Here is a 27,117-nt window from a genome sequence, read left to right as displayed (position 1 = left end):
CACATCACAGGCTGACAAGACTTTATTCAAGGACACTTCCAGACTGTTTTCTTCTCCTCCTGAGCACACTGTGGAATGACAGCATTATATCCTCTCTGGCACTGCTTTGTGTGGTCTGCCAGATCAGGTTACACTGGAAATCAAGATACAGGTATTTTCCTCTTTGCTCTGCTTGATACTGGAAAGACAATGAGACCCACAGCAGGACACGCACTACGTGACCTCTGCTCAGAGTGCTTCTTGCCCTGCTGCTTTGCTCTTCCATGCACATCCCCCTAAGCACTCTGTTTTGGAAACTACCTCTGCTTCCCAGCATTAGTCAGCTTACACCCACTGCAGCGAGTTTCGAGCAGCTCCTTGCTGCCAGAGATGGAGGAAAGCACCCAGGGGCACCAAGCTGCGCTGGAGCAAGCTGGGCTGCCTGCGTGGGACCTTCAGGAGGCACAGAGCACGCCGCAGGGTCTTAATCCTTTTGCTGAGGAGCCAAACCAGGGTTTAGAGAACTGGAAGTCAGAGAACAAGCAGACATTTGTTCAGAGCAAGCAGCGTGAGGGGGAGTACTGCGAGTTTCTTCCCGCCTCCATGGGACTTACCGTCTCTCAATGTTCCTTTTTGTTGTTCTCCCTGCGTTTGTGTTCGCTCAGCACAATGGGGCTCTATGTAACTGGACCGCAGTGCAGGCGGCTGCAGCTCGCGGTCCTGCTCAGCCCATCAACCAGGGAAAGGAGCACGGTGATGCCGCAGGCCACAGCCATGCTGACCCTGCTGCCAGGCTGCTGTGCCCAGGTCTGTCACGCTGAGCAGCACGGACAACTGAAGGGCCCACAGAGCAGCCCTTTGAATGGCCATGGAACTGGCCCAGGAGTAGCTGTACCCTGCAGCATGTACCAGACCACCAAAGGCAAAGAAAGAGGCAGCTCTGAGAACTGGCTGTGCCACAGGAGAGTGAAATGGCTTTAAAAAAAGCTTGCAGTTGCTCAGGTATTACTGATTTGAGAAGGGCTGAACTGCTATTGCTCACTCATTATCACACCAAGCAGAAACTCGTTTCAGTAGAGAGGAAAAAAAAAAAGCTAATGTGAAAGAGAAAGGCAGCAGCAACTCAGCTGAGAAGAAACAAGAACTCTGTTACCCTGTACAAGTAGGAGCAGCTCCCAGGCGAGCCTCTCAGTACCCAGCTATGTTAGCCAACTTGGGAAAGTTTCAGCTTGAGAAGCCATAGGGTTACTTCCAGTTGCAGCAGTGAAGCCAGCCCTTCTGGCTGGATCATCTCTGAGGGCAGCCCTGCCCCTACAGCTCTGAGCTCAGCACCCCTCTGCGATGCGTTTGGCCTTCACCCTGCTCTGTGCCACACAGCTCCCCTGGGTCAGGTCAGCACATCGAGAAGCTGGATGCAAACTGATCCAGCCAAGTGAATTTTAAAAAGGTTTTTTGAAAATAAAAATACTTAACATTTATTCACCATTTGAAGTCACCATAGTAATATTGTACACGCTGTAAGTAACCCAAGAACGTTATTAAAAGCTACCAGGAACAGAAGGCAATTTGTACAACCATGGAAAGAAATACACAGCATGTTGGAAATAGAGCAAAACATTTCTCAAACAAGACAACGCCTGACACACATGAGAGTGAGAAGAACCAGCATTAAAAATGAAGTTTTAAACAAAAATAAAGATGTCATGGCTACAAGTATTATACAGTGATAAATACTTCAAAAATATATTATGATATATGGAAATTCTTGTTTTGTAAGGGAAATCCAGAGAAATTCCAGCCTCCACTGGATTTCACTATACCAATTAAGGTTTAATATTTAAATTCCTTTCAGTAAGAACTGGAACTGCAGCCATTACTGTCCTGTATCAACACTTACACTCTTGTAGTGTCATGAAATCAGCCTTACATTACATCAAGCCATAACGCCTCACATCACAGGTACTAACTGCTCTACATCAACTAACGAGTTGAGTTGCCTCTCAATAACAAGTGCTGGGCACCACATGTGAAGCCACAGACCGTGTTCTATCAGTCGGTGTGAGGCCACGTTACAGTATGAATGGCAGGCGAGGTCTGGGACTGCCTCCATGTAAATGCCTTGAACACAGGGTTTAGTTACGAGTCCACCATAGCTTTTTCCTAGCGTGACATTGAGCACTCAGAAGTTACAGTACAAGAACCATGGTAACGTTTAGGGTCAAACGTTCAAAAGAAAGTCCAGGGGGCGTTTGGAGACGACACAGTGTGAACACGCACAAATGGTGGTGGTTTGGTACACATTTGTGCCGTTACCAGGTAGCGAGTGAAGCGGTTTATAGCCAAGGGTTTGGTGAGCAAGTTTTCTGAGCCACTTTAAAAATATAAACTTCTTCTTAGAGGATCTGTTCTATAGAAAATAGAATGCAATCTGGTAAAACAGTTCTCAGAGTACTTTCCCCATTGCAAGATCCATCCATCCATCCATCAGCCTACCGCACCACCAAGAGAAAAGCTAATCCTGCTATTCCAAACCCTGCTGCTGCCATGATAGCATTGCTTAAGGTACTGTTCTGGTCAGCTGGTTGGGAGCCATGTCTGCCGAAGAAGCGACAGAAGCCATCCTAGAAAAGCAAGAGAAAGGACATTGAGTTGGTTGGCTTAGCAATCAGTCATTTCGCTTTTAAACACGACTTTGAGTACAGTTGCGTTCGCAATCCCAGCACAGCACCTGTCAACCACAGAAATCCCATCACGAAAGCCTCAGCCCCATTGTCTTCAGCACACAAAACGCTTTGTGTGAGCTCACACAGGAGACGACTGGAAGCGGTCGCTCCGTGTGTTTGTGTGCCTCACTCAACAGACAATTGCAAACGTCCTATCGAGACGTTCAGCATGTCACTGCATTATTTTCAGCCTTTTAAGCAAGGTTTTGATCACAGCTGCCAGCATTGTTCCCCCCATTCACGATTCAGAAAGTATGTGAAACACAGGATATGGAAATTTCCACTTGAAAGCCAGGAGCCTGAAGCCGGTCCCATCCCGGTCGATGCACGACTCTGATTACATATTCTCTTGGAAGGGCCAAGTGGATGCTGCTCAGCACTGACCTATGACAGAGCAGAGCTGGCAGCTGCTCTAGCAGATCTTTATTCGCGATAATCAGAAGTGGCAGTCATACAAGTCCAGATGGTCGTGTTTGAACTCCGCTCAGCAGATGTCTATGTAAACAAGTTATACTCTTGATTTCTTCCGGAACTTTGTTCTTTACACTTTAATTTCTGCCAACAGGCAATGCGATTTTGCTAAATGACAGTTTACATTGTAGCCAACCACCATATTGTCCTTAGCATCCAGATGGAGGAGTGACCACTGGAAAACCAACTTCCTTTTAGAAGTTCTCCTTTCCTCTGGAAAAGTCAGCACAGCCAATGGCTCATCTACCTTCTCTCCCTTCAGACTTTTGTACTTCTCTGCACTGGCATCAAATATTCTGCTAGTTTGGAAGACGGAGAACCTGAAGTTCTCTAGGATATGTGACATTATCTTTGGAAACACAGGCAGAGCTGCACAGATGCCTTCAGCACTGCTCTTTGAGCACGGATCTCATGGCAGAGGAGCGACAGCAGCTGCAGCTCTCCATGGCCATCGCTTCATACGCTGCCATGTGCATTAAGGCTGTAGCCCACACTGCCACGATACCCCAACCCGACCAGTTCTGGAACAAGAGAGCCCCGGAGCAGCGCTACTGACGGCCAATGCAACCGCTCCCAGGCGCATTCAGGGACCCACATTCTCAGTGCCGCCCTCCTGGGGACAGGGCGAACCGCGCCCCCTGCAGAGCAGAGCAGAGCAGAGCAGAGCAGAGCAGCACCGGCCGGCACAGGGCACTGACAGCGCTCAGGACTCTCACGTGCCGGTACCGAGCTGTGCGCTGCCCTTACGGACGCTCCCTCCCGCAGCCCGTCACAGCTCCCGGCGCTGACAGCTCAGCCCTCAGCCCCCGCCCAGACCCACCACGCCGCGCACCACCGGCCCCCGCCCGCGCCGCTCCCCGGCCCACAGACACCGCTCGGCGCCCGGCGCCCCGCCCGAGCTGCTCCCGTCCCCGCTCACCCATCCGCCGTGCTCCTCCATCCACTCTCCCTGCTCCTCGGCCAGGTACGCGGTCAGCGCGGCGGCCAGGCGGCTCGGCCCTTCCTCGCAGCCGCTCTCGGTCAGCGCTGCCGCCAACGTGCCGGCGAACACCACGAGCGCCAGCAGCCGGCCCCAGTTCAGGCCGCCGTCGGCCTCCAGCTGCGCCGCCACCTTCCGCAGCAGCGCCGCCGCCTCCCGCGGCTCGGCCCGCGCCAGCGGAGCGCAGGATCGGAAGAAGGGCCGCTCCCGTCGCTCCAGCTCGGCCGCCGCCCGCCGCAGCTCGGCCGCCGTGGCGCTGGGAGGCAGCGCGGCCCCGCCGGCCCGGTGCTGGAAGTAATCCTCCAGCAGCAGCGCCGTCTCCTCCTTCAGAGAGCCCGGCATGGCGGCGGCCCGGGGCGGCTGCGGGCCCGGAGCAGCTGCCGCCGACTAAGAGGCGGCTCGGCACCTCCGCCCCCGCCGCCGCCGCCCGCGTGGCCCGGCCCGGCCCTGCCCTCTCCCGCCGCCCCGCCCCGTCCCGCCCCTCGCGGTGTCTTTGTGCCGGTGCGGTGCACGCGGTGCGGGCCGTGGGGCCGCTTCGCTCTTTCCCACGTTGCTGTCCCCGTCCTGCCGGGCGCCCCCCAACGCCTCCGGGCTGGGAACGGCCGCAATTCGCGTCCGGCACATGGACGGCGCGTGGGACGCTCAGCTGCGGCTGACGGAAAAGCAGGGAACAAAAGCGGCCCGAGGCGCTGCCGCTCCGTAAAGCTCCCCCCAAGGTCCCGAGTCTCCGGCTGCGCTGCCCCGCACCGATGCAACGCCACGGACGGGCTGTGCGCTCACACGCAGCCATCCACGCTGAGCCCCGTTAGCCAGCTTAAAAATAGAGCTGGACCGAATCCCGCAGCAGTTTCTCAGATCGCTATCGAGAACGGCCCGAGCTCAGAGCCACCGCTAAGGCAAACTCTTGGTTTTACATCCCCATATTTGGTGCTTTTCGTTTTGCTTTTAACCGGGGAAATCTGGTCCGTGTTTATGCGACTGGAAGGCAGCACAGATTTGCAGCCGGGCTTTTTGCTCGTTAAACTCGGGTTTTCCCTACGATTGTTAATCCCGGAGCAGGAATTTCCTATTGCATTCCTCAGGGCAGGAGAGCAGAAGCAGAGGCTGCCATCGCTCCGGCAATTTCCTCTTCCACCCTTCCTGTTTATACGGCGTTTGTTCTGACAGTGACTGCCGCTCCCTCGCACTCACACTTGGAGGCAGCAGCCCGCAAGTGCGAGACCCCCGGGCCTTCTCCATGCAGGGACAGCAGTGCCAGACCCGGTGCCGGCATCGCTGCCACGAGCGCAGTGTGTGGGCACTGGTGTCACAGGGATAGGCTGGTTCAGCGCTTCCCCAGCTCTTCCGAGGAAGGGAAATGAAACAATGTGCCTAAAGTAAGGTGCTGCTTTTTTTTTTTCCCCCTAGGTCTAAACGCTTCCACCAGCAGCCTGCACGGGGTCAACAAAACCTACATGGAAATGCAGAGGACAGCTGATCCCAGCACCGCTCTGCTCCGCTGCCAAAGCAGAGAGCTTCACTGCTGCATCTCAGCACGGTCTGCACGCAGGATTTACCCCAGCAGTGACAGCCCGGCCCTCAGCAGCGTGTCCGTGCCCTGTGCTCGCTGTGTCACATTGCAATGTGAGGACAGTCCAGGCTCTTGCAAAACACATACTCTGCATTTTCCAGCGCATTCTTGTGTCATTTCTGGAAAGAAAACATCACATGTCAGCTATGAGCCTTCTAAGCAGGAAAACACAACCTGAATCCTGGCCTTCTGGAGGCAGGAGGTGCTCAGAGGGAGGCTCGAGTGTCTCCAAAGGCAACTCTTGCAGTTCTGGCTCCGTGGGTATCACTGGAAGGTATCGCAGGAGCCATTTTCCAGTACATCTGGATATTGCTCTGGATTTTTGCAGGACAAATGACCTAAGAAGCTGTATTGCAACAAGTAAATGCCAAAATCCAGAAGCAATGGTTACAATTGCATGTACTTAACACAGAAAAATGACCAAGAACATGCTCTCAATATGCAAAATACAATTTATTGTACTTAGGCCATTCATAAGTATCAACACAATGCAGTAAGTTTGAAACAGATACCTTACCAATAAATACTATCTAAACATTAATATTTTTTGATCAGATGTGTACAGTGTATTGACTCAATATTGCACAGTCAGCTCTATATGACATTATGATTTCTGTAGTGCGTTTGATACAGGGATTGTTTGCCACAAGTATTCCAAAGCATCAGGGTTGCCTTTTCCAAGCAGAAACAACTGAAACTTCATGAGAGACTGAAGGCAGATACACGTATCAGTGTCCTATCTTACCTGGTCATGGATTCTTTGGAACGCAATGTTTTCATGAATGAGGAAGCCTTGTTTCTATTACAATCTCTCTCTATATATATTAAATTCCTTTTTTAAACAGAGTGAGGACTCACCCCTGCTCATGTTGGACTCTGCATCCATTCATACAAGCAAAGGTGACGCTCTGTGCTCTCAAGCACTTTCAATGCATGAATGCAGATATGTTTTTAAAATAGTTCTATGCTCAACTATATCTCAGCTGCATCTGAATAAATCTTAATTGCACAGCATCAGCTGCACGTGGGAGTAGTCCCACCAGTTAGTGCCACATCCCTGTACCCCATAGAGCTGGATACTGCGAGCAATGTGGCCACCTATGGTGCTTACATGAAGCCCAGCTACTCCTTGATCCAGTGGTTTGCACAGGCAGGACTTGGCTCACAGCGGGCCCCAGCAGCTCACTGCCATCCCTTCTCACACCCAACTACGACTGCATTGCCTCACTCCAGTAGGAGAGCTGTTCAAGTAGGGGCTGTACAGTTTGGCTTCTAAGATTTAGCCCGTATTGGCATGAACTTGTGCTGCTCTGATGTTACACAAGGATTTCAAAATGGGAGCATGCTGCCTTAATGCACATTTAAGGCTACAACACCCTGCCATGATGGTGTGGGCTGCTCAAAATGCAAATAAGAACTGTGATCATAGAACAACTGTGACTGACTTGGAAAAGACCTGACCATCAGTGTAATGGTGCTAGAGCTTAGCGTGAAGCTTCCCCCAGTGCTTAGCATGTAGTATCCTTTAAGTAAAGAAAATTCACTCACCAAGTGATACAATTAAAGATTTCTAAGAAACTACTGGTTAAATACTACCTCATGATTACGTAAATCATGTTTATATTCCTCATCTTTGCATTTATCATTTTGTATATATTTAGATTCTTTATATTCAGGTAACAGAGACGAAATACTCATTTCAATCTAAAAAGACAGTAGGAAAAAGCAGGGATTTAAAGGATTCTCTTCTGTACAAAAAAATACATTTTTATGACAACAACCTTCCCAACAGGGCTTCTGCTTACCGTGCTTCAGTCAGCCACAATGACATCACAAAGCATCAGAGTTGCTTTTCTTCCCACTTTTCAACACCAAAATTCAATGCAGCGCTATGGAATGTTCCCAAAACCTGATGCTAAAACCTGATAAAATCAGGAATCTCGATTTTTTTTTGCTCTCAAAAGGAACTCAAATCATGCAAATAAACACATAATGTGCACTGAAATACTCATTTCTGTGGTACAGACGACTTCAGAGAAAAGTCCATTTATAATTAACTAAACTAGTTCTATAATAAAATATGGTACTTTCAAAACAGAATCAGAACCATTAACTTTTACCACGAGTTCATGTTTGCTATGTGTTTGAGCAGGTTATGTTCTACCTAGTTGTGCTGATCTGTGGGTTCGGTGTCACTCCTTTGTAGAGTAGCGAATATCTCATTTGCAGGGAGCCTTCTTTATGCTGTTTTTGCAGTCCAGGTCATCGGTCTTCATTGGACTCTGCACACAGGATCTCATGTTAAGCCCAGATCTGCAGAAAGAGAGTTGAACAGTCATTTATGACCCTCACTGTTCTATCAGATACTGAATTAAAGATTGCCAAGGCAGTCAGGTTAGTGGCACAGGATACCAGCAGCCGTGATACCATTTAAGAAGCAACTTCAAAATTTCCTTGGCTTCAACAGCTCTGCAGGCCCTGTGAGGCAATGTTTCCATCTGAATTTTCAGCTCACACTTTACGCTGCAGGATTTTATAGCTTTGTTAGTTGTCACAGAACCACTTGAGTTGGAAGGGACCTTTAAAGGCCATCCAGTCCAACTCCCCTGCACTGAACAGGGACACCTACAGCTCCATCAGGTGCTCAGAGCTCCTCCAGACTGACCTTGGGTGTCACTCCAGGAGTGGGGCACCGCCACATCTCTGGGAAACCTGTGCCAGTGCCTCACTGCCCTTACTGTAAAAACGTCTTCCTTGTATCCAATCTACATCTTCTGTCTTTTAGTTTGAAACCATTTTCCCTTGTCCTATCACAACAGATACTGCTAAAGAGTCTGTCCCCTTCTTATAACCCCACCTTAGATAGTGAAAAGAACCTGGAGAGTCAATGTTCCTGTCCTAATTGCTGTCCGTGCCCCTTTCTATTAACACAAACCAAGCAGCAAGGTGCCCCCAGTGCTTACTCGCAGAGTGTGGTCCCAGGACCCCGAGCAGAACGCCGTCCCATCAGGAGAGACCCGCAGGGTGCTGACACGGTTCTCATGTCCAAACAGAATAGATACACGGGATCCTTTCAGCACATCCCAGACATTTATGGTGTAATCGTTATACCCTGCAAACAGCAGGCGGCCTACAAAGAGAATTACATTTCAAAAAATGAATTCTTAAGTGGGCAACACATCATTACTGCAGCAAGGGGAAGCAGGCAGCAGCCCAGCTTTCCCATGCTGACCCACACAAACTACCATGCTGTTATCCCCGCTAAATACTAAAATGATTAGAATATTAATTAGTTGAAGGCCAACAAACGCCAATATTTCTTTGCTCTGACTTTGCAGGAGTTGAATACAAACAGCTGAACAATCAGGAGAAAAATTAGTGATTCTTTGTCCCCAGTGGGACCAGCAGTGGTGCCCATGACCGGCACAGAGCCATCTCCATCTGTCAGTGTGCTGGGAGCAGGGCAGCTCACCCCATGCTCAGCCCTACAGGAGCCCCCTGGAGCAGGGCTGGGAGAAGGCAGAGAAGACTCAAGCTCACATCTCTGGATCTGCAGTGAAAAATGGCTCTGCCATCGTGCTCTTTTAACATACTTTGAGCTTCTATTAATCATTTATTATCCTTTAATAAACTATTTATGTAAGTGTGCGTTATAGTCAAGTTATATTTCATGTTTCCTTTGAAGCATTTTTAATAATCATTGTGAAATTCTAGCCCGGCTGTAGTCAATAGCAAAATATTTTCTGCTTTCGGCATGACCAGGAGAATACTTTTCATTGCTGCAAGGTCAGATGAGCGACATAAAGAGCAATTTTAATTTACAGAGGAAGGTTTTGGGATTTAATATTGGTTTTCCAATGCTTTGTCAAGTTAAACTGACAACATTTGACAGCCTGCCACCATACCAAACTAATACCACCACCTCCCAAGTTCAGTTCTCACCACTGAGAGAGAAATCCACACTGGATGCTCCAAAAATGATGCTCTCCTTGGAATAAATTGCTACTTCTCTGTCTGCGCGAAGGTCGTATAAACGGCACTAAGATCAAAACAGAAACAACGTATGTGTCACAGTAAAGACTGGAGTCAATGGCCACTACTTTTCATTGAAAGAATGTGATGGGGAAGGCCTGCAGCCTAGCAGGTATCACAGAAAACAGCTCCTTGGATTCCTTCCTTCTGTTCTTTCTGTCCACTACAACTGGGACTCCTCTGGAAGCTAACAAGGATGTGAACAAAACCAGGCAGCTTTGTATAAACTGAGTACAGAGCTTGCTTGTCCAAACTTCTCCTGTACATCTCCTTCCTGTCCTGATATAAATAAAGAGAGCAGTTTGGTATTGGTATTTGGACCATAGATACCTCCTGGAATTTCTCCCACTCCCAGCCTGCTCTCTTGCTTCCCCACTGTGGTTTCCTGTGTACCCTGCTGCCTACTTACTGGCTGTTGGTGCACTCTCTAAGATGAACACTTCAGCCATACCAGGAGCTTCAGAGACACAGAATTAAACCTCCAGAGCTCTGTTCACACTGCCCACATGGTATGGTGCTAAAGCCAGTCCCTTGGCACAGAGGGAGCCTCAATGCTGCTCTGTGCTGTGATACAGGACAGCAAGCAGCCTCTGGCTGAACATGAAATGAGGTTTGTCTGCTTGAATAACCTACGTGAAAATAATTTAGGTGAAATAACACACTTTTCATACAGATCTTTGATTTTTATTTCCTATGGAAAATCCCCACTCACTCTAAACCCCTTATCATCTCCCAGCACACTTTGGCTTGCTTAACATGGAAAGGCTGCATAGACAGACCAGATTTCATTGCCATTCAGAATAGCAATCTGTTAGGCCTGAAATCACAAAGCACTTTCCAAACACTTGAACTGAAAACCTTCCTTAATATGTTAAGCTTAAGCAAACCATGGCCAGCTGGATTTCTTAATATTAAGACTTGTGAAGAACAGCTGATGAGCAGTCTGTGCATAGAGGAGGGGCTGTGCCATTGGCAGGGCTGTGCGAAGCCACAAGGTATGAAATGTCCACGTTTCTGTCAATGAGTAATTCTATCAGACTGTCCTGATAGGGAGTAAGGGTCACCTCAGGTGAGAGCACTGCTGTGTGAGCACACTTTTATGGTTTCCCTCCACGCAGTCAGAATTACATATACCTCAAAATCCCTAAGTATACAGTCAGGTCAGAGTTACCCATCAGCACATCGGTCTGTAACAGGAAAACACCAACCTCTTGCCTTATACAATGACATGGTTGGAAACTGCCAAAACTTCTATCAGAAGTATGAAGATGGCATTTCCCATTCTCCCATCAAGTCAAAATAATTAGTAAGCACAGGAGCCCAGCTTGTGGTACTCGGCACTAAAAGCACTCTAATTGGAATTTAATAATGGATGTTTCCTTCTTCTCAGTCTCTCAGCATCTCAAATGTTCACAGTGCCACAACCAAATGTGCAGAGATGCACTTGGCTCACCGTACAGCTAGAGGTATTAATTTCCAATAGAAGCTTTTAAAACCTAAAAAGCAGCGCACACATCCAGGGAAGAAAACAGGAATGGTTCTGTTGAGTTGAGCCAGTTTTGGAGCAGACTCAAAACATGCTTCTCAGTCAGAGTACCTCACAAAGGTTCTTCACCCTCATGCACCTCGGTGAGATGTTTAACAAGGCAGAAGGGTGTCAGGTGCCTCCCACAGGTCTGCTCTCCAGTTGCATTTATTGCCAGGTTGGCTCCTGCAGGGCTGCAAGCAGAGCCCTGCAGACCCACCAGCTGTCTCAAGGCTCCAGCCACACACACCACACCAGAGCCCATGGGCACCAGGAGGTAAGTGACATTTTGCAAGCAACATGCAACACGCTGACTAACATTACCGGTCAATACATACTGTGTCCTCCTAGCAGCTTACTCATAGATAAATCCAGGAAGGGCTATTGTATGACTAGAATGCCCTGGATGCAGTGACTCATTGCAGTGAGTCATGTTGGCAAGGAGGAGATGGACATGGGGGCCAGCCTGCCCTCAGGATGCACAGAGCTGCTGAGGCCAACTGGCTGCATCTGCACAGCCCCACGCCAAGCCCACAGCCCCAGTGCTTGCTGAGACATGCGTGTTTGTGTGCCCTTGCATTGTGCTGCTGCTTCTGATGAGTGGGGTTGATCTCCTCACTGGTGATAAGGGATGGGACGAGGGGAAATGGCCTCAAGTTGCACCATGGTAAGTTTAGGATGGATATCAGGAAAACCTTATTTACAGAAGGGGTTGTTAAGCATTGGAATAGGTTTCCCAGGGAGGTGGTTGAGTCACCGTCCCTGGATGTGTTTAAAACGTGTTTGGATGTGTTGCTCAGGGACACAATCTAGCGGAGGGTTCTTAGAGTTAGGGTAGTATGGTTAGGCTGTTGTTGGACTTGATAATCTTTGTCTTTTCCAACCTGAGCAATTCTAAGATTCTATGTTTCTATCTGGTTCTTTCTACATTGATTATGGCTAACTATATGAAGCTAAATCTCTTCTAGTAAGACAGCTAATTCTGGTCATGAAACTTCAAAACATAGAACATTTGAAATTAAGATTTCGGCAGTACCTCATGTAGAAAACTTTGCAATGGTGACCTACAAAGCATTACTAGATCTTTTTCTATATAGTATTTAACATTTTCATATTATAGCCTAATTATGGCACCCTAACTTTGGTGCTGCAGGCCCAGTGCGGCCACTGGCAGATTTTCATGAATATGAACTTGGTTTTTAGAACAATCTGACCTGGGAGGCAACAGAACTCAGAATTATGCCATTGAATCAACATACCGTGGCATCATCTGAACCAGAGGCAAAAGCATCTCCACTTGGGTAATATCTGTGCATGAGTGGAAAAAAAAAGACAGAGAACACATTACATTATTTGGATGAGATCAGTCTTCAAAAATAGAAGCAGTGCATGGCTCAGCATCACAACTGCGTCCTCTCCCACCAACACACCGACCTGACGCTGTTGATGTCTGAATCGTGGGTTTCGAATGACTGGATGCACTGACCAGACCGCATGTCCCACACCATGGCTTTCTTGTCACACCCCTAACAAGACAAAAGAAACTCACTACAGTTGTACAAAAAGTGACGTTCACCCCTCATGTATCCAATATATGTGTTCAAACTCAGCTGCATTCACAGGGCTCCAAACATCACAGTTCCAAGGGGAATAAACCAGCAAAGCAGCCCAAGAACCTGCCATGCTGGTACTGCAGAACCTGAGTGAGGAGGGCAGTGTGCCATGTGGGCTGGAACCTCAGTAGGTGCTGCAGAGCAGCATGGGGGCAGTGCTGCTGGGGGGCACAGAGAGGTCAGAGGGAAAGGGGCCCTTGTGCAGCAGGGCAGGGTGTGTTCACACTGACCAGCACTCAGTGCCCTGCTCTGCTCACATTGCTCATTGAGCAGATGCTCAACTGCATCTGCAGTTTCCCCATGGTGCAGAGCTGCATGACTGACTCGTTCCTTTACTGCTTCACATGCTCAACATAAATATTAATACCCAGCACTAAAAGTTTTATGATAAATGCTTTTCATACACTGAAACTGGAAATGAAATAAATGTCTCTTGCCAAACCAGAGTTAACTCCAGCCACAGCTTGTAGCACCTACATGCTCAATGGCAAGGCTGGATGAGAAAAGAAGCATGACAGCATTTCAGCTCATCATCAAGCTCTAAGCCACCCAAGCTGTACTTTGAAAGGACGGTTTAACACTGAGTGCTTCCTAAAAGGTGTTGGGCACCTGTGATGTCCTCGGTGATGGACCCTCTCATGCCTGCAGAGGCACGTTGGTGGTCCTGCTCTCAGCAGCAGTGTTTCACTGCTGTCACAAAAGAAGCAGCAGGAAAAAGAGCATTTACTTTTCTTTTAAGAGTGATGGGAGGTTTTAATAAACACAACCCTGCTGGGGGAAAGCAGAAGGTAGGTTCAGCTCTGGGGGTGGCTCAGCCTCTCCACAAGGATCCCTGTTGCCTACATGCTCTATGGGAAGCACAGAGCAGCCCAGGCAGCTGCTGCTCTTGCTGTGCTGGTGCGTGCTGCTCAGCAGACTGTGCCCCGCATTATTTATTTTTAAGCAAATGTAATTGCTGGTTAAATTAACTCCCTTCACAATTCAAGTGTCTCTTTATTTTTTGAAACTCTCCTGTAAAATGAAATCTCAGCTTTTTACTACTGATGTCATTATTTAAGTTATTCATTACTTAAATGTTCCTTCATACCAAGTTGCAGTTTCTGTGTAGGCGAAAGCACACTGTGTTGAAAACATTTTGGATTCAGCACGTTTCCCTTGGAGGCTCTGCCACAGCCCTTGCCCAGCCCTTTGCATTGCTCCCATGCGCACCATTCTTACTGACCTCTCAGGGAATCTGGGGCCAAGACCAAAGTGATAAGCTGCTGTTTTGATTACTAAGGTTTGAAGGAGAAACCAGCAGACACCTGCATATTATACATAACAGCTCCCATTCTACATGCTGTTGCATTTACATTGCTTATTCCAGCTCAAGATTGCTGTATTGCAGAGCCCTGGTATACAGGGACACTATATGTCACTGAACATCCAGGTCACACCACTTCAGTTATGCCAGCATCAACTCAATGTAAGACAGAGCTTCACTAAAGTGGTGTTTTGCATTTGATGAGTTAAGTGAGTCCCTGTGAGCACAGACATGCCTAGGCTGCTATACTGACAAAGTATGACATATTCTCTTAGCAGTACCATAGCTGCTTGCGATTCTTCACCCTATAATAAGCTGAGCTGTTCCCAGGGAGAATGAATCTGTCCTTTCTGGGAAGTGAGCTCAGTGGCAGGAAAGCCCGGGAGGAGTAAATGCACTCAGATGGAATTAGCTTTCAGTCACGCTTCAGAGCAGCTGTGCTAACAGCAGACAAACCGGGCCAATGTGCTAGGCTTTGCTCCTGGTGGGCCCGCCAAATTTGATAAAAAGAGCTGCAACTGAAGAGGTCCAGGTTTATTGTGAAGGGACAGGACTGTGACTCTGTGCATTACAAGTGGAATCCTCTGACTGACAGACAGTAGAAGGGCCATTTCCCCTAGCAAGCACAGGACACATCGTGCCATCACTGGTTAGACAAAATAACCAGGTAGCATCAGCAGTCACTGGTAGCAAGGGCTCACCTCCCAGCTCCTAATAGCTCCTACCTGCACACTTGGCTTCTGAGGTGGGAAGGACCAGCTCTCTCTCAAAAAGGAGCTAAAACCCACTGCATTCACCTCTTTTCCTTGTTGTACCTTACTGTGTAGCCGTAGCTCAGCTGCCTGGGGCAGAGCTCCTTCAGCAGCAAGACACCATTGGGAAGGTGCCCTGATATTTCCCTAGAACCATCCTTTGGCCCCAGCAAGGTTTGCATGTTCCTCAGCGCATGGGAAGCAGTGGACAGCACATGGCTGACAAAGGGTCTTTGAATGCCTCTGGTACCACTGGAAAGCACAGGAGGTTCAGCAACAGCTGAAGATGTGGCCACACCTCATCTCTTTGCACCAACTCGTGTGAGGGTCCAGCCAGCACCCATGATACTCCTTGGCTGCTGGGGAGTGGTTGAGCAACACAGCGGCATGTGCGTTATTTACAGCCCTGTGCTGATGCCCCAAGCAGCCACTGGCACACCCTGCCTGCCTCCAGAGAGCTGGGCACAACAGATCCAAAAGCAGAAGGGTGTCTGCTGTGGCGAGCTCACACCTCTGTCTGCAGAATGGGCCTGAAGCTCCAGCTCTGAGCCCGTTCCTTCCTGGGAGAGGTGTTGTTTTGATCTCGGGCTGAGTTGCTTTGGTGTGGGATGGAATCTGCTAAGTAAGCATAACCACGGTCACAATGAGAGGTTGGGTTTGACCCCACAGTCAGAAGTTTAATTTACTCCAGATTGAGACATCTGCTTGCAATGAGAGGATTGCAGTGATGCTCCCACTACATACTCCAACGCTTCTTCAATAAGATCACAAGCCTTCTGTTTTGCTGCCTTTCCCCTCCCACCTTCCTTAAGTTGATATGATGATAGGAAGCTCCTGCTTACCCCAGAGACAAATGTATTTCCAGTTTCTGAAGGAGCCAAATCCAGGCACAGGACATCAGCTCCATGCCCATGGAAGCTTTGCAGAAGCTGCCCACTCTCAACATCCCACAGAGCACAGGTCCCATCTCCGCTTGCTGTCAGGATCTATGGAACATGGCAAGGAAAGTCACGACACAAAATTCAACAGATAATCAAGCTTACAAAGAAACTACTGGCAACCTATTTGTATGCCAAGGACAACTTTAACTTCAAGAAATATTATACAATAAATCAAAGCCATAAAAACAATCCTATTCTGAGCTGAGATTGTGTTTTTAACTTTTAAGGAAAGAAGTGAGAGTGGAGAGAAAAGGAGAACTGACACAGCTGTAACAACAGTGTTTCAGTAATGGTCAGTTTTGTGCAGTGGGGTTTGAAGAACAGATGCCATCAGAGATCTAAGGGGTGGTAGAACCAGACTGGTATTTTTGTCTGCCTCCGTATTCAGCTCTACTTTAGGCTGCTGGAGTTGAAACTGCTTAAAGACTGTTGGAGTAAAGTATGCCTGTTGTATTTTACCTGCTTAACTCATTCAGGTTTTTTTTTAGCTTGAAATCTCCAGATTCAAACCAATGAATTGGGCTTAAGACATGGATATTCTGAAAGGGAAGCAAGCCTGTCTAGACAGTTGTTTGACAAGTCCATCACCTTTCACTTGTCCAAAACCATTTATGTGTGAAGAGGCTTGAACAGATCTTGATCAAACAGAGCTCACAGCTTCCCTCATCTGCTACAGGCATGTGATCAGTGCTTGTGATTGCAGCTAAAGCCTGATGATGTTCAATTGTTTAGAATTTCCCCTTGGCACCCAGAGCTGTTATGCAATCACAGATTTCATAGGTCTTTGTGCATAGACATGGAACAGACTAGGGTGACCATACAACAACTCTGCAATTTCTGTAGTTCTCTGACTTCTGCAAAGATTATTCTCATGTTCACTGGGGAAACTCGAGGATCCCAGTAGGTAATTAGAGGTTAAAAACAAAATACTCCTTAACAAGAAAATGATCATATGCTCACGAAACCATTCACAGAGTTGCATAAAAGTTAAACACTGATCATGTTTGACAGGTGCTCCAAAAACTCCTCCCCAAAACGAAAGTCTGCAAAGCTGCAGAACAGCCTATTCCAAACCCTCCTGCAGAGTCACAGTGATATTCTGGGATGTTAACATTAGAACAGAGCCCTGAATTGTCTTTCTGTCCTGTTTTTGAGCCTAGGTTAATAAAATTCTCTATTTTGAGCATGGTTTGTGCTCAGATGGAATGTGAAGGTACTGAGTGAGGAAAGAAAACTTCCAGCTCTGAGCATTTGCTCTTGTAAGAAAGAAAGACCTGATGGAAACAGGAATAGCTAAAGACACAAGATAGAGGTTTGTTGGCAGTCCATGGCTCCAGCTAATGCTGGAGTTGAACTCAATGATCACTATGGGTCCCTTCTGGCACCAAGAAGCAGTGCTGCACATGCCCCATGCTGGGGCTCACTGTGAGTTCAGGTACTGGGGCAGGAGCAGCAAGAAGGGCCACTCTATCTTCCCCACAGTCACATCCTTTTCCTTAGCTCTGTCACACTGGCACTATGGCTGCCTGCCCCATGAACAACACCCGAGATCCCAGCTAACTCTTGCTATTAATACACACAGCATTGTCACGTGGGTGACACTATCACGCTGCAGAGCTGCAGATACCTAATTTAGGAAGTGAGGCTCCCAGGCGCTCTGTGTTGGGGAAGCTCTCTCTGGCAGGACTGATCTGTGGGGCCCAGGCTGATCTGTGCAGGTTACCCAGCTGACAGCTCAGTGCTCCTCTTGGTCTGGGATGGCAACATGATGAAGAACAAAAGATGGCACTTCCTCTTTCAGCATCTGTACAGCCTGAGATTGGCTTTCATCAGTGATGAGCCACCTCTCACTAGATGCCAAGGACACACCAATTTCTAAGCTCCTTTCCTGATATTCATTCTGAAAACTGAGCATAAGTTTGAGAGGGCAGAACAGCAGCACTTGCAGCTCTGGTGCTGGCTGCCATGGAGCTCTGCACCTGGGGAGCTGTGCTCTGCCCCAGAGCTGCTCCAGGACAGGTGACATGGCAAGTCCTCTGGTGACACTGCCAGGAGAGCAGAGCTGCACAGTGTACCTGTTGCACAGTGTACCCTCAGAATTTCTGCATGATTTTAATTCTTAGGCCATTACCTAAAGGGAGAAAAGAGAAGCAATGTGGGGTTCTCTGGGATGCCCTATATAACAGTGTCCTAACAGAAGCTTAGCCAAACCATTTGCTTATATTTGTTTAAATAGTGCTATAAACAAACACTTAAAAGCACATGCCTATCAATCACAAGAAAAATTCTTCAGAAAAATCTCAGAATCATTGAATATAAAATAATCCACTGTGGTGCGGTATATCAGTGCAGTTCACCATATTTAATAAGGAGGGGGGAAAAAAAACCTATTTTTTTCCTTCTACATCACTTTTTTTTTTTTTTTCTTTCCATAGGATTTAAATCATTACACACATAGGTATGGACAAGAAAACAGACATTCCACGTCATTTAGACTCTCCTCCAATTACACAGGGCTCCTGCACAGTGAGGTCAGGGCTGAGTAAGCCTGAGACGGTCCCTCCACCACCTGTTTCCATGACAATCAGCCTGAATTAGCACCTCAGAGTCATTCCAGAATGGCAGACTGACAAATAACAACATACTTTGGGGCATCTTGTGTCTTGAAATAGAAGCAATCAGAACTGGCATTTCCTTCACAAGAGCTCTAAATATCTGCAAGGAGGGAACAAGGTATTCCCTTTCCAGCAGCTCTGCTGACACAGAGCATGATTTAAATGGTTTCTTTTCTTTCTTTTATCATTATTTTTTTTATTTCCTGAGTGCACTGAATAGAATTTCAATACGAATTTGAGAACCAGGGTGGGCAGGGAGGTGACCCTGGCTCCTTTCATAGTCTTTTCTGTTTCTGGAGAAAGGAGTGTGATATTCACTACAGGAGAAGACTAGACTGGTCCTAGATGATCTGCATTTTGTCCCTAGCTTTGCCATAGAGTCTCACTGTGACCATGAGCAAACACTGCTCTTTGTCTCAGCCCCTATCTGGGAGACAGGGACAACATCACTGCTTTCCCTCAAGAGAACACATCATGGTAAGGATGGCTCTCTGTGGAGTCATCCTTGAGCTCAAATATGTCACTTGATATGAATAAAAAATACTAAGAATTAAAGCAAAGTAGGCTGGACATCCACAAAGCAGGCAACAATGCACACTCCACCACCAGCTGGCAAAGCAAACACCCAGCCTAGTTCTACTTGAACTGGTGTTGTTGTATTTTTTCCCCTCAACTATTTACATTAGTTCAAACTCCTAAAAGCACAAGGCAGCAGAGAGCCAGCGAGCAGAAAACACACCGAGTACCAGCAAACATTCTCTGCAGAAGACACAGGCTTTTGCAGGGCACAGGCACAACAGCCTGGCCACAGGCAGTTACAGGCTGCCACAGAAGCTTTTGCAGCACATTCATTGCTCCCGAGTGTCCCAGCAGCCCTTCATAGTGCAGGACATGGCTCTGGTTGCTGAATGCCCCTTGTGCAGAGAAGGTTACTGCATCACATACAAGTGTGGCTCATGTTAGGCAGGGGATGCATTTACCTGCATGTCAGAGTTAGTGAAGCTGCAGGCAGACAAGTAGTTTGTGTGCATTGCAACCGATTTCTTCTTTGCAGCCATATTTTCATTTTTGTCAAATGTCAGAGGGTACACAGAACACTTGTTGTCCAGGCCACTGGAGAGAGTAATAATAGCAAATAACAGAGAGAACTGGTTAAAACTGCAACAACAAAAGGCAAGTGGTGATAAGAAGGAAACCACCTGTCAGTGCTGTGCTACCAAATCCTCACAAGCGCCGACTTCCCTGTATTGTGCTGGCCTGGATCTCACGTGCGGGGAAGCCCAGCTGCCTCACCAGCCTGGCTACGTTACAGCACATCAACAGCTGAGGCTCACTATTTTTTACCCTCATCCAGTTTATAAATGGCACTGAATTAAACCTTACAAAAGTACGAGCTAGAAGGTGACACGGTCACTTCAGGGTTAATTTTTCCTATTCAGTCAGAGTGCCATTTTTCTGCCATGTGTCATTGTGAGTATTAGCATTTAAAACATCATTATTTATGTACATTAATAAATTTTATATAACTCCTATGGAAGAGACAGCATAGCAAATAGTGGACGTGAAGAAAAGGTCTTTTGGAAGAATCTGAGGAAAAACCCATCAGAAACACCGATGCCTGCAGCTGGTGTGTCCCTCTTGGACAGTCACACCAGACAAGCTGTGTCTCCCAGGCCACCTGTGCCCACCTTGATGCCTTTTTAAAGCTGTGGTAGCTCAGCCATGCCTCGGTCTTGGATCCCCAGGACTCCATCAGGTGCTCGCTCTGTGCCTTGTATTACTTTGTGCTTTGTATTGCTTTATGCCTTGTATTACACAGCTCTTAACCAATGCCACAGCAGAAATACAGAGCTAGGTAGGGTGATGCAGTTATGTCCCCATTGCCTCCCTTACAAGAACTTCCCTGTTATTCTCCAAGTTGTAGTAAAAGTCATACAATTTCTGAACTCCATCTCCACAGACACTTATGGAGTATTTTTTCCACATTTGTGAGCAGCACAGTAAAGTCTCCCTTTGTTTCTTTCTCGCCCCAAGCTTACTTTGTCTGTCTGATCCACCCAGTCCCTTTTTAAAAGATCTTTTGCCAACTTCTTCTCTCTTTGTTTTCTCTCCTGCAAAAACTTGATTTTTCCAAACCTGAGCCCTCAGAAAAGTTGAAGATAATTATCAAGGACAGGGTCCCTTCCCCCCACTTCATCTCCACAAGATCTATTCATGTGCTGATAATCCTTATCGGACAACCTTTCTCTCTACCTCTTAGAAGAAAGAAAGCAAAGGAAGAATAGGGTTAAAACCACTCTGCCTTAGAAGATATATCCAATGCACACAATCAAATTGGAACAGAGAACTTGCATGCATGCAGAATTCCTAACACATGATATAAATGCTGAAAGAGGATTATTTACCATGCTTATACAACAGATGTTATTGCACTGAAGTCAGTGGAGACAAAATGGATGAGCCATTATGGGACTAGAAACAGAGGCACTGAATATAATCCTCCCATCCACAATCAAGGCACGCAAGCTTCTAACTGTCGGCATCTTGTGAAGGCATCAGGAGATCCCTGCAAATCAAGTCTCTCTGCACAAGCAGCTGGGGAAACTGGAAACTTACCCACAAGCAATGGCACATCCAGACGGGGCATATGCACATGCCATCACCCAGGTACATGGCATTGTCACAGCGTGTTCCTGAAACACAGTATCTCACTTTAAAACTTAGAAATCACTACTTCCCTAACCCAGCAAAACAGTAGTAGGACAGCTACTCCGTACCTGACTATTGTCACCTTATTCATAAGCCCCAAACACAGAGCATGTTTTATTGCCACTTGGTGTTGAAAATGTCAGTGTGGTACATATGTGGGTGAGTTAGAAACAAGCTGTATTTTCACAGCTGTCTGAAGAAAGGAGAGTCCTGACAGAGCTTAGAGAACCAGTATTGTCATATCACAGTAAACACCATGGCTAAGAATCCCTGGTGATCACACATGGCACCTTGCATAGCTGTTACCCAGGGAAGTTTTCCATTTAACTAGCCTGGCTTTTCCTCCAGCCCAGGGGCATCCCATCAGTGACAGGATTGGATTGGTACATGCTGCAGACCATAACAAATAACAATGCCCTTGTGGGGACTTTGCTCAGAGGCAAGTGAAGGGAGATGATTTGTGTGGGCTCCTTGCTCTGAGGTGCTGGTGGAGGCTTGCAGGCTATTCTATCACACTGCTGTCACCTGTGCCACCTGTTTGCCCTTCAGACCTCCACTGTATCCCACCGCTGTTTGCCCTCTGCACAGAAATTGGACCTTTGCTGACTTTCACCTACCTTATTGGTAGTGAACGAATCCCACACAATCACCTTCCCATCCTAAATGAAAACACACAAACAGAGAGGTACAACTGTCAGCTCACATTCCAAATTTGGAGGAAATTCTGCTGCTCATTGATATCCCCCAGTCTGATACTTCATTTTTGTCTCCATCTTAACAACATTACAACAGTTGCAGTGAAGCACCAAGGAGATGATTCTCACTGGTGCTGGTTATTTCTTTTACAAAAAGAAAACTGTATTTCCTTCTGAGATTACTGATATCAGATTAAAGACTGATCTCTTTTTAAAAGGGTTTTCTCAAGCATGTTTATGAGAACTTGTTTTGTCTGCTCAACAAAGTCAGAACAGAACCACCTCAAGAAGTCATTGCTAGCGAGTGCTCACCTGCCTCCTTTCAGCCACAACGTGTTTCCCCCAGCCTGCAATCACCATCTGCAAAACCAGACACTTCTCCCATGTAAAACCTGTTGGTGGCTCAGTCCAAGGCCTTACAAATACAAGAGGTGACCTGTATTTCAAGTCATTTTCCCAACAGGGAACATGCACAGAATCATTTATGGATACTGCAGTGTTTATTCATCTTCCTTTCCTGTCTTTTTCTATTTTCCTCTTTACTTCTTGCTACACTTACTTCAATTATCCACTGTTACAATCAGCTAAATAGCAATTGTAACAACACTCCACTGAGAATAACATACACTTTATGTATGCCAGCAACAATCAAGCCAGTAACTTTGCCTTAAGTGCATCATATTGGTTGTCCTTCCAGCTTCGTGAAACTGAAATGTTTATTGGTAAGTAGGAATTGTTGCTATATCTGGACTCGTGTCAGTTCTTAGAAATGGAGACAAAACGCATTACAACTTTACTGTTTAGCTTTCTGATTTACACAGTGGCATTTTAACTACTAAAAAAAAACAAAACAACCAAACCCGTCACATTAATTATTTAAACTTTGATTCTCTTTGCTAAAATCACCATGAATGGTAAAAAACTCACAGTAACTGAAGGTGGCTTGCAATGCAGATTGCCTATTTTTATCCCTCTGGTGAGACCCCTGACAGATTTCATATAGGTCAATGAACAGCTGTGTGATGCAGCGAGCTCACTCACTGCCATACTGGGCGCATGATGAACCAGGGGATCTAGAAAGTAATTATCTTATTACCTCCTACAGCTCATGAAACTGGTCTTGAGCAGGTGGTAGGACAGTTTCTCAAAATGCCCAAGTAAATGCAGTAGCTTTGGCAGATTGTTTGAGGCTTTTAAGGGCATACAAGATTGTGGAAGAAACGTTTGCACACAGGAATCTCTGGAAGAATTAATATCGCTTTCCTTCCCTTTTCCTGATTGGTTTTTGTTAACACATCAAGTGAAATCATTACTGAACATTAAGTCTGTAAAGACCAAGGCAATAAAATTATGAATTTGCCTCAGATGAATTCTTTCTATTTTTTTTAGCAGTAGGGAAAAAAATGACTGCAGAAGTGACATTTCGGGTATTAGTATGTAGTTATGCTCAGATTTGTGCTCTCTGAACAAATACGCTGCAATATACAGCTTTAAAGGCATACTGAAAACATGTACATTGTGCAAAGGTATCATTTGAAAAGGGCAGCACATAGTACAGCTAAAAGATCAGTATAATTCCCAACGTTGTCTTTGAAGAACACCCGCCCAGTGGCATACCTGGGAAGAGCTCACAATTCTTCTTTTGTCTTTGCACCAGTCCATACAGAGAACTTTGTTTCCATGGCCCTTCAGGGTCCTCCTGGTCTTCATCACAAACTGGCCTAATGCCTCCACACGCTCTGCCACCTGATGAACTGCAAACAGCTGATGGTTAGGGAACCTTGCATTGAAATTGTGCCACAGAAAGACTCTGCATGTGTGAGTAATGTCACTTGGAGGAATTAATCCAAGAAACACGAGCCTATATGCAAGCCAAAAGGTCTGCCTTAGAACTGGCAGGTGATAAAACCAAGGTGGGAGGTGTATGAATATATCTACCAAAAAAAGATATGGATGCACTCAGTCACAGATTGAATTCCAGGACTGTAGCAGCTGAAGCACTTGCACGCTATCATTCCCAAGCATAACTGGAAAATCAATTACTCACCCCCTTTCCTCCCTCTCACTGTCTGAGGAAAACCCTCAGGCTGGCTGTGGCTTGAAAGAGCATCCCCAGCCTCACCCACACCCTGAGGTGCTCAACAGAACCGAAGATCACTGCTGTGTCTTGGAGGAACAAATCATACAAAGAAGGGGATAAGCATCAAATCTCAGAAGTTTTCACTGTAAAACATTTGTTCTGCATGTGAGACTCAGTGTGATACAGCTACCAGAGACTTCTTGTCATGCCATCCCCACTTGATGCCCAAGGGCCAAGACACAGCTCCAACTGAGCAGGGAAATGAAGGAGATCAGAGGGCCAGAACACCTCTCCTGTGAAGAAACTCTGAGGGTGTTGGGCTTGGAGAAGGCTACAGGGAGACCTCATTGCAGCTTTCCTCTGCTTGAAGGGAGCCTGCCAGCAGGAGAGAGATTATTACAGGGGAAGATAGTGACAGGAAAAGGGGGAATGACTTAAAACTAAAAGAGGGGAGATTTAGGTTAGATGTTAGTCCTGCTTAGAGCTGTGGGTGCCCCATCTCTGGAGGTGCATGAGGCCAGGCTGGGTAGACACTGGGCAGCCTGATTTGGTGGGTGGCAGCACAGCAGGAGAGTTGTAACTGGATGGGCATTAATGTCCTTTCCAATGTAGGCCATTCTATGATAATGGGATCCAGTGCTACCTCATGTCATGTTTGTCCATAATGAAATATAAGACAACACAGCTGCTGCTAGCTAAGGGCACAATACCTGACTCGAATCTTTAGAAATAAATGCAGAAGCTCACACACTTCAATGAGCTGGCAGATGAAATGTTAAGCTTTTCAGAGCCTTGCTAGAGGCTGAGGTCCACGCTGTGTGGGATGGGTGAGTGCTCTAGAGCAACGTTGCTGCTTTACTCTGTCACTTTTCTAGAGCACCTGCAGGTGTCCTTCACTTTGAGATCAATCCCTGGCACAGGGTCAGGGGAGAAATTTCTGCCTAAGGCAGGGGCTGATTTCAAGCAGTTTAGATTTTCAAGTCTTTCAAAACCATCAGCCCTATGGGCTGTGCCAGAGCAATGCTCTGCCTGAAATCTCTGCTTGCTCAGCCTCTCCCAGCCTGGGGCCAAGTGCTGCCCACCATCCTCAACCATCTGACCCCACTATTTCCAATGAGAGGTCAGAAACAAGTTTCTGATTAGTATCCTATAGGCTTACTCAAGAAAAGGTACATTTTCCCCCTATATTTGCCCACTGACACCTGCTCAGTAATCCAATCAGAAGACACGAATGCACGGGACAGGAGGTTATTATGGCAGCTGGAAAGACGCTTGAGTCCAGAACATATCTGAAAAAACAAACATTTCACAGACAATAGCAAAGTCTTTCCATTATGTCAACACAACTGAGACTCTGTGGAATTGTCTGGTTTGGCTTTTACGTTCAGTGAGGACGCTTATCTCCAGCCACAGCCATAATAAAGCTGTACCCGCCTAGCACAGGTTTCAGAGTCAGATAATCATTTTGAAGCGTTCCCTGACATTGTTTCAGGATAGTTGAAAATTATGCACTCAGACAAACAGATCAGCTGCAGCCAGTAATTAGCCTGAGTGGTTTTACAAAGGTCCAGATAAAACATGCTATTTTTATAGAGCATATGGTTTGGCCCAACAGGAAGTGGGGATTTGATGCAGATACCACCGGGTCTTTGATCTTTTCTGTGCTGGAAGTCCTAATGGTATCTCTGGCCTTAAAAAGTTATGGCTCACGTGAACAGGACAAGCTGTTTTATTTATACCCCACATTTTAAGTGAGAGAACCGAATCCCTGAATCTGTAACACTGTGGCTCAAATGCACGTTTGGTATTTCCCCTTTCTGTCCATGTTTCTGAGAGCTGCTGTTCCAAACCCACTGAACAAATAAGGGCAGTACCAGTTCAGCCAGATGTTTGTTTTGGGAGCCACAGAGGGAGGGTCATGAACAGAGGGAAAAAATGCAAAAGATACATTTTTAGATTAAAAAGAGAGAGAGAGAGATGCCTTATTTTGTTATTTATAACCTCTGCAGAAATCGCTCTTGGGGATAACTGGAACACAAAATAAACACTCTGATATAGAATTGACTGGGAGGAAGCACTGCCCTACATGAGCATAAGGACATGGAAACCATGACACGGCCAACGTAAGTTACAGATTTTACGTGTGAGAAAAGAGGTAAATATCCTACAACTGCAACGTCATGTCCTTTACAGCATCACTCCAACCGTGGGTGAAACTGCTTTCCTGAGCAAAGGTGGATTTAAGCGTATGCCAAAGGGGTCTGTCAAAGAGAGGCCCCACTGCTACTGATACGGCAGTGGTGCTGTATGGATGTGACGATTTATGGTAATGTTTCTGTAATGAGGCCATCTCCCTTTGCTTAATGACTCCTATTGATAGGGCGTAAATTATGACCGTCAAATTCAGACCAGAAAATCCCCTATTTACTGCAGACCAAAAAAAAATAAAACATGAGTCCCTTTTAACCCTCCCACAGCTGCTATTCAGCAGCTCTTTAGGAAACAAAAATTGAAGGGGCCGCCTTCAATCTTTGTTCCCGTCCCTGAGATGCGCGTTGTAACGCCGGGAGCGGAGCTCCGGGCCCGGCGCTGCGGAACCCCGGGGCCTCCCCCGCCGCCCCCTGCGGGCACGGAGCCGTCCGTCACGGCGCCCCCCGGCCGCATCCCCGAGCACGGTCCGGCCGCTCCTCTTCCCCTCCCGGCCCTGCCCGCTCCCTTCCGCCCGTTGCTGCCCGACCCGGCCAGGCCGCTCTCCCCTCCGCCCCGCAGCCCGGCCCCGCTCACGCTCCACGTCGTGCAGCTTGGCCCGCTCCTCCTCCAGCTTCCCCTTTAGGCTCTCCGCCTCGTTCTTCAGCGAAGCCAACGTCTCGTTCTCGTGCAGACCCTCGGTTGCCATCTTTGCAAAGGAAGCGGCGAAAGACAGATGAGAGGGAGGGAGGAGGAGTTTGTTGCCCGGCTCTCAGGGATGCTCGGAGGCTCCTGCTGCCTCAGCAACGCTCCGCGGCCGGGCCCCCCCACCCCCCCACCCCCGCACGCTGCCGCCCCGCAGCACGGCGGTCCCCTGCTGCAGGTGCACCCAGCCCTGCCCGCTGCCACAGCTCAGCAATACATGGCAGCGGGGTGATGCTGT

The 27,117-nt window shown here is 47.3% G+C and overlaps 2 protein-coding genes across 2 annotated transcripts; both read right to left on the bottom strand.

Annotated features, from left to right (window-relative positions):
• Nucleotides 1-1,427: 1,427 nt before the first annotated feature.
• BCL2L10 (BCL2 like 10) lies at nt 1,428-4,589 on the bottom strand. The gene is made up of 2 exons (XM_015872851.2): nt 4,093-4,589; nt 1,428-2,600 (listed from the first exon to the last, which is right to left on the bottom strand). Exons 1-2 carry the CDS (start codon nt 4,492-4,494, stop codon nt 2,469-2,471), a joined length of 534 nt encoding a protein of 177 aa, XP_015728337.1. The 5' UTR covers nt 4,495-4,589; the 3' UTR covers nt 1,428-2,468.
• Nucleotides 4,590-6,156: 1,567 nt separating this feature from the next.
• GNB5 (G protein subunit beta 5) lies at nt 6,157-27,002 on the bottom strand. The gene is made up of 11 exons (XM_015872849.2): nt 26,772-27,002; nt 23,525-23,661; nt 21,830-21,871; nt 21,120-21,196; nt 19,484-19,616; nt 15,790-15,933; nt 12,714-12,805; nt 12,539-12,587; nt 9,665-9,761; nt 8,686-8,852; nt 6,157-8,035 (listed from the first exon to the last, which is right to left on the bottom strand). Exons 1-11 carry the CDS (start codon nt 26,881-26,883, stop codon nt 8,024-8,026), a joined length of 1,062 nt encoding a protein of 353 aa, XP_015728335.1. The 5' UTR covers nt 26,884-27,002; the 3' UTR covers nt 6,157-8,023.
• Nucleotides 27,003-27,117: the final 115 nt, after the last annotated feature.

This window comes from Coturnix japonica, chromosome 10 (genome assembly GCF_001577835.2).
Source record: "Coturnix japonica isolate 7356 chromosome 10, Coturnix japonica 2.1, whole genome shotgun sequence".
Classification (NCBI taxonomy): Eukaryota; Metazoa; Chordata; class Aves; order Galliformes; family Phasianidae; genus Coturnix; species Coturnix japonica.
The sequence above is the reverse complement of the archived record's forward strand: the minus strand, read 5'-3'. Positions and strand labels throughout refer to the sequence as shown.

Bases quoted from the DNA above. Each gene is read 5' to 3' on its own strand.
- BCL2L10 (XM_015872851.2), bottom strand. From the start codon at position 4,494: ATGCCGGGCTCTCTGAAGGAGGAGACGGCGCTGCTGCTGGAGGATTAC. The intron at 2,601-4,092 runs GTGAGCGGGGAC...TTGCTTTTCTAG, and splicing joins TGGAGGAGCACGGCGGATGG to GATGGCTTCTGTCGCTTCTT.
- GNB5 (XM_015872849.2), bottom strand. From the start codon at position 26,883: ATGGCAACCGAGGGTCTGCACGAGAACGAGACGTTGGCTTCGCTGAAG. The intron at 19,617-21,119 runs GTAAGTTTCCAG...TACTCTCTCCAG, and splicing joins GGATGTGCCATTGCTTGTGG to TGGCCTGGACAACAAGTGTT. The intron at 15,934-19,483 runs GTAAATGCATCC...CATGTTCCATAG, and splicing joins TCACTAACTCTGACATGCAG to ATCCTGACAGCAAGCGGAGA.